General features: G+C 44.9%; 1 protein-coding gene across 3 annotated transcripts in view; it reads left to right on the forward strand.

Moving 5' to 3' along the window:
- LOC120018461 (beta-1,3-glucosyltransferase-like) overlaps positions 1 to 12,863 on the forward strand; it is a 148,950-nt gene that overhangs the window by 111,013 nt on the left and 25,074 nt on the right. For all 3 annotated transcript variants that reach the window (XM_038961681.1, XM_038961682.1, XM_038961683.1), the window contains 2 exons: positions 9,970 to 10,039; positions 10,516 to 10,629. In XM_038961681.1, the coding sequence (XP_038817609.1) occupies positions 9,970 to 10,039; positions 10,516 to 10,629 (184 nt within the window). The remainder of the gene's footprint in view (positions 1 to 9,969; positions 10,040 to 10,515; positions 10,630 to 12,863) is intronic.

Here is a 12,863-nt window from a genome sequence, read left to right on the forward strand (position 1 = left end):
CCTTTCAGGCTATGTCGATATAGGACTCGTTTTACTGTGGATATAGATACTTTTGTACCTGTTTCTTCCAACATCTTCACAAGGTCCTTTGCTGTTGTTCTGGAATTGATCACCAAAGTACGTTCATCTCTAGGAGACAGAACGCGTCTCCTTCCTGAGCGGTATGACGACTGCGTGGTCCCATGGTGTTTATACTTGCGTACTATTGTTTGTACAGATGAACGTGGTACCTTCAGGCATTTGGAAATTGTTCCCAAGGATGAACCAGACTTGTGGACTACAATGTTTTTTTCTGAGTTCTTGGCTGATTTCTTTAGATTTTCCCATGATGTCAAGCAAAGTGGCACTGAATTTGAAGGTAGGCCTTGAAATACATCCACAGGTAGACCTCCAATTGACTCAAATGATGCCAATTAGCCTATCAGAAGTTTCTAAAGCCATGACATTATTTTCTGGAATTTTCCAAGCTGTTTAAAGGCACAGTCAACTTAGTGTATGTAAACTTCTGACCCACTGGAATTGTGATACAGTGAAGTATAAGTGAAATAATCTGTCAGTAAACAATTGTTGGAACATTTAATTGTGTCATGCACAAAGTAGATGTCCTAACCGACTTGCCAAAACTATAGTTTGTTAATTTAATTGGGACTAGGCCCTTTTTTTCTCCATTTCCTGTCTGAATGACGTGCCCAAAGTAAAGTGCCTGTAGCTCAGCCCCTGATGACAGGATATGCATATAATTGGTACCATTGGAAAGAAAACCCTTTGAATTTGGTATAAATGTTAAAATAATGTAGGAGAATATAACACAATAGATATGGTATGAGAAAATCCAAAGAAAAACCAACCGGAATTATATGTATTTTTTTGTAGAGACCATCCTCTTAGAAATGCAAGAGAAAGGTCATACTGAAAATTAGCTCCCTGGATGCAATTCCTATGGCTTCAACAGGGTGTCAGCAGTCTATGTTCAGGCTTGTAACCTCAAAAACAAATAAGAAATAACAGTTTTAGTAGAAGGACACAGTCTTGGAAATTCGTGTTTGCGCTCGCCGTGAAAACATTACGCACCTGCTAAAATCGGTTTCCTATTGAACATACTTCTTTCTGAAAGAAATATTATGGTTTGATTACATTTTAGGGTATCTGGGGAGTAAATTTAAATGTATTTTGACTTGTTGAAACAAAGTTTAGGGGAAGATTTTCAGATTCCTTTCTCTGCATGTTGAACGAGTGGATTACTCAAATCGATGGCGCCAACTAAACAGACTTTTTGGGATATGAAGAAGGATTTTATCTAACAAAACGACACTACATGTTATAGCTGGGACCCTTTGGATGACAAATCAGAGGAAGATTTTCAAAAAGTAAGTGAATATTTAATATTTATATGTGAATGTATGAAACCTGTGCCGGTGGAAAAATATTTTGATGTATGGCGCCATCATCAAACAATCGTATGGCATGTTTTCACTCTAATAGCTACTGTAAATCGGACACTGCAGTTAGATTAACAAGAATTTAAGCTTTCAGCCGATATAAGACACTTATATGTACCTAAATGTTTAAAATCCATAATATTTATGATTATTTATTTGAATTGTGCACCCTCCAGTTCCACCGGAAGTTGCCCCGCTAGCGGGACACCGATCCTTGAGAAGTTTTTTCAACAAGACATTTGTGGAGTGGTTGAAAAACGACTTTTAATGACTCCAACCTAAGTGTATGTAAACTTCCGACTTCAACTGTATGTTACTTTATCTCTAGTAACCCATTATACTTCCTTAACACTAGTGCTCTCTAGTAACAGCATATTCTGGAATAGTACTTTCTCCTTTCATATCTCCGCATACATAATAACGTTATACCATCAAACTCCACTGATGAGTCATGTTATCCTCATTATCTCTAATGAGTCATGTTACCCTCTGAGACATGTTACCCTCGATTGAGATCCTGAGAAATGTTATCCTCTACCTGTTACTCTGGACCCCGATCTCTCTTTTGACGAACATATCAAGAATATGTCAAGGACAGATTTTTTCCATCCTTGTAACATTGCAAAAATCTAAAACTTTTTGTCCCAAAATTATGCAGAAAATCTAATCCATGTTTTTGTCACTTCTAGATTAGACTACTGCAATTCTCTACTCTCCGGCTACCTGGATAAAGCACTAAATACACTTCAGTTAGTGCTAAACCCAGAAGAATCCTGACTAGAACCCACAAATGTTATCATATTACTCCAGTGCTAGAGCCTCTTAAAGCTAGGGCTGATTTCAAGGTTTTACTGCTAACCTACAAAGCATTACATGGGCTTGCTCCCACCTATCCGTTCGCTATGGTCACAAGATGCAGGCCTCCTTATTGTCCCTAGAATTTCTAAGCAAACAGCTGGATCCAGGGCTTTCTCCTATAGAGCTCCATTTTTATGGAATGATCTGCCTGTCCATGTGAGAAACGCGGACTCGGTCTCAACCTTTAAGTCTTTACTGAAGACTCATCTCTTCAGTAGGTCCTATGATTGAGTGTAGTGTGGCCCAGGAGTGCGAAGGTGAACGGAAAGGCACTGGAGGGACAAACTATCCTTGCTGTCTCTGCCTCGCCGGCTCCCCTCTCTCCACTGGGATTCTCTGCCTCTGACCCTATTACGGGGGCTGAGTCACTGGCTTACTCGTGACCTTCCATGCCGTCCCTAAGAGAGGGTTGAGTCACAGACGTGAACTTCCTCTCCGGTTTTGCGCCCCCTCAGGCTCGTGCGGTGGAGTAGATCTTCGTGGGCTATACTCAGCCTACTCATGGTAGTAAATTGGTGGTCTGTTGGTATCACTCTAGTGGTGTGGGGGCTGTGCTTTGGCAAAGTGGGTGGGGTTATATCCTGCCTGGTTGGCCCTGTCTGGGGTATCATTGGACGGGCCACAGTGTCCCCCGACCCACCCCAGTCTCCAGTATCTATGCTGCAATAGTCTATGTGTCGGGGGGCGAGGGTCAGTCTGTTATATCTGGTGAAATTCTCCTGACTTATCTGGTGTCCTGTGTGAATTTAAGTATGCTCCTTCTAATTCTCCTTCTCTCCCTCCCTTCCCAGAGGACCTGAGCTCTAGGATCATGCCTCAGGACTACCTGGCCTGATGACTCCTGGCTGTCCCCAGTCCACCTGGTCGTGCTGCTGCTCCAGTTTCAACTGTTCTGCTTGCGACTAGGGAACCCTGACCTGTTTACAGGATGTGCTACCTATCCAGGACCTGGTGTTTTTGACTCTCTCTCTACCGCACCAGCTTTCTCGACCTCTGAATGCTCGGCTATGAAAAATCAACTGACATTTACTACTGAGGCACTGACCTGTTGCACCCTCTACAACCACTGTGATTATTATCCTGCTGGTCATCTATGAACATTTGAACATCAAGTAGAAATATCTGGACTTAATGGCTATGTACTCTTAAAATCTCCACCCGGCACAGCCAGAAGAGGACTGGCCACCCCTCAGAGCCTGGTTCCTCTCTAGGTTCCTTCCTTGGTTCCTGCCTTTCTAGGGAGTTTTTTCTAGCCACTGTGCTTCTACATCTGCATTGCTTGCTGTTTGGGGTTTTAGGCTGGGTTTCTCTATAGCACTTTGTGACATCTGCTGATGTAAAAAGGGCTTTATGAATAAATGTGGTTGATTGATTGAGAGAGCCGATGGGCAGTGGTGGACTTAGGTATTTACATCCACACCCCCACATGTGCATCTTCAACGATTCCTAAATTCCTACTATATAATAATAACACTTGTGCCATTATCAGTGGTTCAGACCACGTAGACATTTCTGTCATTACATCCTATGCCTCATATGTATCTTCAATGATTCTCTTTCTGCTTCTTCCTATACATATAAAACACCCAGTGCTCAATGACACTCGTGCTAGTAGTCCCAGACTACGATGGGTGGTGGTGGACGGAATCCCTAGATAACCATAGTTAGCGTTATAGATCGAAAAACTTATTTCACACAGCTCTCATTTACTCAGTACTTAATAGCTAAATTTCATTCCTTTAATTATCCAATTTTCAAGCCACTTATTATACAAATTTCAATCAATCAGCTTATACAAATTTCAATCAGCTTAACATGTGCTTTCCACTCTCACACAACTTTCACATCCACATTTACTCCCAAACACACTCGGTAATCTCCCTTATTACCCATTTGCACCATATGTATCTTTCACAAACTATTAGAAGTGGCTGCAGACCACTTAGACACTTCTCCTATAAATGCCTACAGACAGCTGTCAGCGGGGCTTTCCATGGTACCGTTACGCCCTTGCTCTAGTCTTCTCATAAGACTATTGAATAGCCTTTCTCTCTATAAGTCTATGGGTACCTTATTTTGCATTATTCGCCATCATTTTATTGGTTTTATTATATACACTGCTCAAAAAAATAAAGGGAACACTTAAACAACACAATGTAACTCCAAGTCAATCACACTTCTGTGAAATCAAACTGTCCACTTAGGAAGCAACACTGATTGACAATAAATTTCACATGCTGTTGTGCAAATGGAATAGACAAAAGGTGGAAATTATAGGCAATTAGCAAAACACCCCCAATAAAGGAATGGTTCTGCAGGTGATGACCACAGACCACTTCTCAGTTCCTATGCTTCCTGGCTGATGTTTTGGTCACTTTTGAATGCTGGCGGTGCTTTCACTCAAGTGGTAGCATGAGACGGAGTCTACAACCCACACAAGTGGCTCAGGTAGTGCAGTTCATCCAGGATGGCACATCAATGCGAGCTGTGGCAAAAAGGTTTGCTGTGTCTGTCAGCATAGTGTCCAGAGCATGGAGGCGCTACCAGGAGACAGGCCAGTACATCAGGAGACGTGGAGGAGGCCGTAGGAGGGCAACAACCCAGCAGCAGGACCGCTACCTCCGCCTTTGTGCAAGGAGGTGCACTGCCAGAGCCCTGCAAAATGACCTCCAGCAGGCCACAAATGTGCATGTGTCTGCTCAAATGGTCAGAAACAGACTCCATGAGGGTGGTATGAGGGCCCGACGTCCACAGGTGGGGGTTGTGCTTACAGCCCAACACCGTGCAGGACGTTTGGCATTTGCCAGAGAACACCAAGATTGGCAAATTCGCCACTGGCGCCCTGTGCTCTTCACAGATGAAAGCAGGTTCACACTGAGCACATGAGCACATGTGACAGACGTGACAGAGTCTGGAGACGCCGTGGAGAACGTTCTGCTGCCTGCAACATCCTCCAGCATGACCGGTTTGGCGGTGGGTCAGTCATGGTGGCATTTCTTTGTGGGGCCGCACAGCCCTCCATGTGCTCGCCAGAGGTAGCCTGACTGCCATTAGGTACCGAGATGAGATCCTCAGACCCCTTGTGAGACCATATGCTGACACATGCACATTTGTGGCCTGCTGGAGGTCATTTTGCAGGGCTCGGGCAGTGCACCTCCTTGCACAAAGGCGGAGGTAGCGGTCCTGCTGCTGGGTTGTTGCCCTCCTACGGCCTCCTTCACGTCTCCTGATGTACTGGCCTGTCTTCTGGTAGCGCCTCCATGCTCTGGACACTACGCTGACAGACACAGCAAACCTTTTTGCCACAGCTCGCATTGATGTGCCATCCTGGATGAACTGCACTACCTGAGCCGCTTGTGTGGGTTGTAGACTCCGTCTCATGCTACCACTAGAGTGAAAGCACCGCCAGCATTCAAAAGTGACCAAAACATCAGCCAGGAAGCATAGGAACTGAGAAGTGGTCTGTGGTCACCACCTGCAGAACCATTCCTTTATTGGGGGTGTCTTGCTAATTGCCTATAATTTCCACCTTTTGTCTATTCCATTTGCACAACAGCATGTGCAATTTATTGTCAATCAGTGTTGCTTCCTAAGTGGACAGTTTGATTTCACAGAAGTGTGATTGACTTGGAGTTACATTGTGTTGTTTAAGTGTTCCCTTTCTTTTTTTGAGCAGTGTATTTATTTTTTACACAAATTCATTTAAATTGACTTAAATTGACTCGAAGACAGTTCCTCAATTGTTCGCGGATAATGTGTCTCCTCCTGGGCAGCTCACAGTAAGGGTCTGGTCTTGGCGGGTCTCGTCCTCTTTTGGTCAGACGGGAATTTCCCTCACGCTTCATAAATTGCGCCACCGGTTTTCCTCACAGACCTCCACTGGAAACCTCTGCAGGCAGAATCAATCATCCTGTTCTTGACGCCAAATTTTTCTGGAAATTCTACACAGGGACGTTTAAAGTCAATCTTCAATGAGTCATTGTTTATTAACAGTGTGGCGCACAGCTGGTCAGCCACCAGGGGGAGACTCGTCGAGGCCTGGTGAGACGGAGTATACATCACGAGGCGATGGCTCCATCTGCTGGACATGCCAGGTCTCGACGGGCTCTCCGCCCCGGACTAATTGGGGCTGATTGAGGAGTTGGTGAGTAATCAAGGGCTGATTGTTCTATGGACCTCGCAAAGAAGGTGTGGGAAGCCCAACCGATCCCATTGCGCAGCATGGTAGAGCATGTGAAGACGATGAGGGAGCGGATGACAGCCATATGGCCCATCGTGAGGGAACATATGGAGAAGGCCCAACGCGCCCAAGCCCAGATCTACAATCGGGGAGCCCAGCCCCGAGAATTCCAGGTGGGAGACAGGGTGCTGGTCTTAAATCCCCACGGCCGAAAGTAAGTTCCTGGCAACATGGCACGGACCATACAAGGTGGTCGAGAAATGGGACCTGTCAATTACCGCGTACGGCAACCGGGGAGACGGAAACCTCAACATATTTACCACGTGAACCTGTTGAAAAAGTGTCACGAGAGGACAGCCTTGGCCGTGTTATGGTCGGGACCCAAGACGCCAACGGTCCCGAGCAATGAGGACCTCGACCCGGCCCAGAAGCAAGAGCTCAAGAAGCTTGTCAATCGGAACACGGCCGTACCCGGCCCGGCGCGGAATCCGTACCCGGCCCGGGCGAAACGGTAAGAAAGAGGCCATATCGGATTCTGGAGGCCCGAAGGAAGGCCGTGAAACAAGAAGTGGAGGCTATGCTGAGGATGGGGGTCATTGAAGAGTCCCACAGTGCATGGTGCAGCCCAATTGTGTTGGTGCCCAAACCGGACGGTAGCCTCCACTTCTATAACGATTTCCGGGGGGTGAACGACATCAGCTTATTCGACACATATCCCATGCCGAGGGTGGATGAGCTCATCGACCGATTGGGAAAGGACCGGTACATCAGCTCCCTTGAACCTGACCAAAGGATATTGGCAGGTACCGTTGGCAGCCTCCTCCCGGGAGAAGACAGCGTTTTTCGACACCAGACGGTTGTATGAGTACCGGGTGCTCCCGTTCGGTCTCCATGGAGCCCCGCCCACATTTCAACGGCTGATGAACAAAGTACTTCGACCCCACCAGCTGTACGCAGCGGCCTATTTGGATGACATCATCATCCAAACCCAAGGTTGGGAAGAGCACTTGATGCACCTCCGGTGCTGGACGCGCTCAGACAAGCCGGGTTGACCGCGAACCCCAAGAAGTGCAAACTAGGTTTCGAGTAGGTGGAGTACCTGGGGTATTTGATCGGACGGGGGAACGTCAAGCCCCAGGAGAGGAAGGTTCAAGCGGTGCGTGACTGGCCCGTTCCACGCACCAAAATACAGGTCAAGTCCTTCCTGGGACTGGCAGGATACTATAGCCGATTTATCCCCAAATTTGCGGCTATAGCTTCCCCCCTCACCGATCTAACCAGGGCCTGCCTCCCGAAATCAGTGAAATGGACGAACGAGACAGAAGCGGCGTTCAGCCGTCTGAAGGAAGCGCTGTGCTCCCATTCGATTCTCGTAACGCCCGATTTCCAGGTGCCGATGGTGGTCCAGACGGATGCGTGTGATACGGGACTAGGCGCCGTTCTGTCCCAGATACACGATGGGGAGGAGCACCCCATCATGTACATCAGCAGAAAGCTGGTTCCTAGAGAGAAAAAGTACTCCGTTGTGGAGAAAGAGTGTCTAGCGGTGAAGTGGGCGCTAAACACTCTCAAGTATTACCTGTTGGGTACCCACTTCACCCTGGTCACGGACCATGCTCCCCTGGTCTGGATGGCCAGGGGAAAGGACACAAACGATCGGGTTACCAGGTGGTTCTTGTCCCTTCAACGCTTCTCTTTTTCTGTTGTGCACAGGTCAGGGGTGAAGCATGGAAAATGTGGATGCCCTATCGAGAAGGGAGACGTATGTCGCACTAACGACAGTCCCCGCCCACACAGAGCTGTGTGGCGTACAGCTGGTCAGCCACCAGGGGGAGACTCGTCGAGGCCTGGTGACAGACGGAGTATACATCACGAGGCGATGATTCCATCTGCTGGACGTGCCAGGTCTCGACGAGCTCTCCACCCAGGACTAATTGGGGCTGATTGGGGAGTTGGTGAGTAATCAAGGGCTGATTGCTCACCAGCTGTACAAGCCCCATAAAGCTGCTAGAAGGGCAGCACACAGGGGAGGACTGGGGGAAGTAAGGTGACTTCCATGTAGTTGGAGACGGTGCCCGAGCTAAGACGTTTGAGTTTGTGTGCCCAACAGGATACAGCAAGACCCGGAGCCCAGAAGACGGTATCCCGGAGAGGGTCTCATGGGGGAGACCTATCCTTTTCTTTTGATTTATTATTAAATAAACACCCTTGATACCAAGCTAATCATCCTCTGTCTGTGTCTGATCTGTGTAAACGTCTTGACCCAACCCCCTGGTCTGCCACAACAGGTAACTGGAGAGGTTCCAACAAACTTGATGCACCATAGTACGCATCTATCAGGAGCTCTTCTGGGGCAGTCCCGTTAGATTTCTTATATACTGCAGACAAGTTATATTTGCATGATTTAGCTTATTCGTTATTCATAATTAATTCATCATTAACGTTTGCTTCATTCATGTGACCAACCAATACTGGTTCATGCATGTGACAGACCAATACCTGATGAGGCTTCTTCTCTAAGCTGGGACCTTGAAACTGATATCTTTCATTCTCAAAACAATGGTCTTGGCGTACTGCTAAATTGCAGACACTGATAGTGAGGATTCATTCATCAGTCACTAGCATGAACACAGACATTGGTTATTAGAAAGGCACGAACATAAAATGTTAATCACATACGCTTTCTCCTTCTCTCTCATTCCCCTTAGGGAGGGAGATCCAGGGCTATCTTGGCTCTCTCTCTTCAGTTAGTCTTCTATCCTTCCTCCCTCCTACCCCTACTCCCTCATTTTAATTTGAATTACAATTTTTTATTTAATTACGTTTTAATTACATTTTTTGTCATTTAGCAGATGCTCTTATCCAGAGCGAGTGCATACATTTTCATAATTTCATAACTCCCTCCTACCCTTTCTCCCCCTCTCATTTCTGGCTTGTTCCTTTTATTCTCTCTTCTATCTTTCCTCCCTCCTACCCTTCCTCCCTCCTACACTTTCTCCACTTCATCTTCCCACTAACCTGGTTGTTGCCAGAGCTCTAATATGCCGAGAAGATGGTGATAACACATTGGGTGTGTCCCAAATTCCACCCTGTTCCCTACTGGCCCTGGTCAAAAGTAGTGCACTACATGGGGAATAGTGTGCCGTTTGAGATGCAGCCATAAAGCAGAAGGCCTTGAGCCTCACAGAGAGGCCTCATCAGCCTGAGAGCCACAGATAGACAGGCAGGAGATCTGAGCACTTAAATAAAGACGGCCAATTCACATTTCACTCAACTAATAACCTAATAACCTGTGTCATCTTGAGGAGATATTGCAATATTCACGAGTACAATTCAACACGGGGCAGGGAATTTGAAAAATTCACCATCTCAATAGTGCTTCAACAATGATAACAGCTCCTCTCTTAGGATGTATGTTCCTTCAATAGGGTGCAGCGTTTTTCCTGACCACGTGACCTGACCAGGAAAAACTTTTTCCTGTTTTGTTTACAGGGGGAGCCTGTAAAGAAGGAAGACATCTTTGTCGCTGTGAAAACTTGTAAGAAGTTTCACACTGAGAGGGGTGAGTCAGATCTTTGAAGCTCCTCTGAAGCTCTGGGGTGGTGAAACTCAGACAGGGTCCATAATGTTCGTAAAATATTCATGTCGACATTTTCTCTATTCTTCTAAAAGAGTGTATTTTTTGCCTTTTGAGATGTGTGCCTGGTAAAGTGCTGACTCTGTCAGGTCTGGTTTAACTCTCAGCACAAGATGTCAGTCACCAACTTGCTTTGACTAGGCTGTTTGAATTTCGGAAGCACCCGGAAAATTCGACATCAGCTCCGGCTGACATGTCGGTCACAGCTAATTGTTCTGATTATAATAATTAAATCATGTTTATTTCAAAAAGTTCTGTGAAGGACAAGTTATATGTTTTTAACATTCATAATGAATAATGCTGCAAGTTTTCTGTATACAGAAGCCTGATTCTTCTTACTATGGTAGTGTGGAAGTGTTGAGCTGTATTGTTTTACCTGTCGTCCTGTTGTCCTGCCCCAGTCCCAGTGGTGAAGAAGACGTGGGAGAGAGAGGCATCTCTGTTGGAGTATTACAGTGATCACACTGACCCTTCCATACCTACCATCGACCTAGGAGTCCCCAACACAGAGAGAGGTGAGTTAGTCCAGGGCCTGTATCCATAAAATGTCTCAGAGTTGGAGTGCTAATCTAGGATCACTTTTGCCTAATTTAGATATGAATAATTATTAAGATTACATGGACAGGGAGGACCTGGTCCTAGATCAGCACACTTAATCTGAGATGCAATGTGAATACAGGCCCTGCTCCCATCCTTATATCCACTCCAGTCAGGACCTGTTGCAATTGAGATCATTTGATGCAATTTCAAAAGTACAGTTGAAAAGTTCAGAGTTGATTTTGTTCAAAGATAAAGATCGCTAAATAATGTGTATGAAGCTAAGATCTAAGATAATTCACTTCATAAAAATCTAAGTTTGTCAGATGTTTTTAGTTCTCTTATTTCGAGATGACATTATGTCGCATGCTAGCAGATGTGTAGATTCAGCTATATGCCCAAGTGAATTGAATAGATAAGGACTGAATTATTTCCTGATTTGATTCAGTCTGACAAACTCTGGCAGATGGCAAGTCTGATGCTACAGGTACAACAAGGCATGTTATACCAGTCTACCAATTGCACTACACATTATATTGTGTTGTTATTATTTAATCAAGCATAATTTGATCCTGCTCTCATAAGATTTGGGATGCAACAAAGGGCTGTGGGAACATTTTGTGCCTCTGTTTTGCCACTGCTTTTTCATGAGGTTAATTGGGTGTCTTGTCTGTGACAGATGCGCAATCTGCGAATTTACTAAAATGTCAGCTCTCACGGTTCTCAATGTCAAACGACGAAAGCCGGATTGTTTTTTTTTCTTCATGATTGCGACCTGGGTCATTTTCATTCAGGACTATTGTGACAGACTGCATCTATTGAAGTGTAAGAGATAGTAACAATGTCAGCATGACTTCAGGTAGACCTGTTAATAATGTCGAATATGCCCACAGTAGCAGGAATTTGAATATGCTGGCTCGATCAGATGTTGTGTGATTTGATAGATTCAGTCTTAAATACTAATAGTCTTAAGATACTGTAAGATTTCGATACGATTTAGTCTTATCAGGTGGAAATGCCCAACTTTTAGGATGGTTTTGGAATGAATATGGAAACCTCCAATTCAACCAGTACCACTTCTCTGCGATTAAATGACCGTTACTGACTTGAGTTTTATAGAAGAGTTCAAGTAAACGCTGAATAGGGTTGTTAGCTATCAACCTTGCTCTCTTCTGATTTTATCTTAATTATGACAATTTCACCTATCAATTCTCCAATGGGAAAGGGGCAGGGGAAGGGAATGGTGTGTAATGGAATGCTTGTGCTGTAATATGCAGTAAATCAGTGTATCTGGAACAGACAAAGCCAACACACAACACAATCCAACAGAGCCGGGGCTGTGTAATCACCCTACTTATCATTATTCAACGGCACGCTAAATCGGAAATCAAAAACCTTGGTTGGCCTTGGCGTAGCGCTGGCATGGAAAGCTCATTCGCCACTCTGTCATCATTCCAAATGGCACCCTATTCACTACATAGTGCACTACTTTTAACCAGACACTTATTTGATTTCTGTCAACATTCAACTGGTAAAAGTTGATTGTCATATGATTAAGAGAAGAAAATGGCCTTAAAAGGGGCAGCTCCCTATTTTAATGTTGATGTCTATTTAACAGACTGTTAAATTCTGTTAAATAGCCATCACTAACACATTAGAGGCTGCTGCCCTATATACATATACTTGGAATCACTGGTCACTTTAATAATGGAACACTAGACACTTTAAAAAAAAAAGAATACATATTTTGCAATACTCATCTCATGTATATACTGTATTCTATCCTATTCTACTGTATCTACAGTTGAAGTCGGAAGTTTACATACACTTAGGTTGGAGTCATTAAAACTCGTTTTTCAACCACTCCACAAATTTATTGTTAACAAACTATAGTTTTTGCAAGTCGATTAGGACATTTACTTTGTGCATGACTGTAACGGCTTTCCTCCTCCTCTTCATCCGAAGAGGAGGAGCAGGGATTGAACCAAAATGCAGCGTTGTGTGATGACATATTATTTATTTAAACAAGACACAAAACGAACTATACTTGATTAACTACAAAACAACAAACGACGTAGACGCACCTGAACATAAGAACTTACGTATAACGAAGAACGCATGAAAACAGGAACAGACTACATAAACCGAACAAACGAACAAACAAAACCGAAACAGTCCCATGTGGCGTAACATAACACAGACACAGGAGACA

Source organism: Salvelinus namaycush, chromosome 23 (genome assembly GCF_016432855.1).
Source record: "Salvelinus namaycush isolate Seneca chromosome 23, SaNama_1.0, whole genome shotgun sequence".
NCBI lineage: Eukaryota > Metazoa > Chordata > Actinopteri > Salmoniformes > Salmonidae > Salvelinus > Salvelinus namaycush.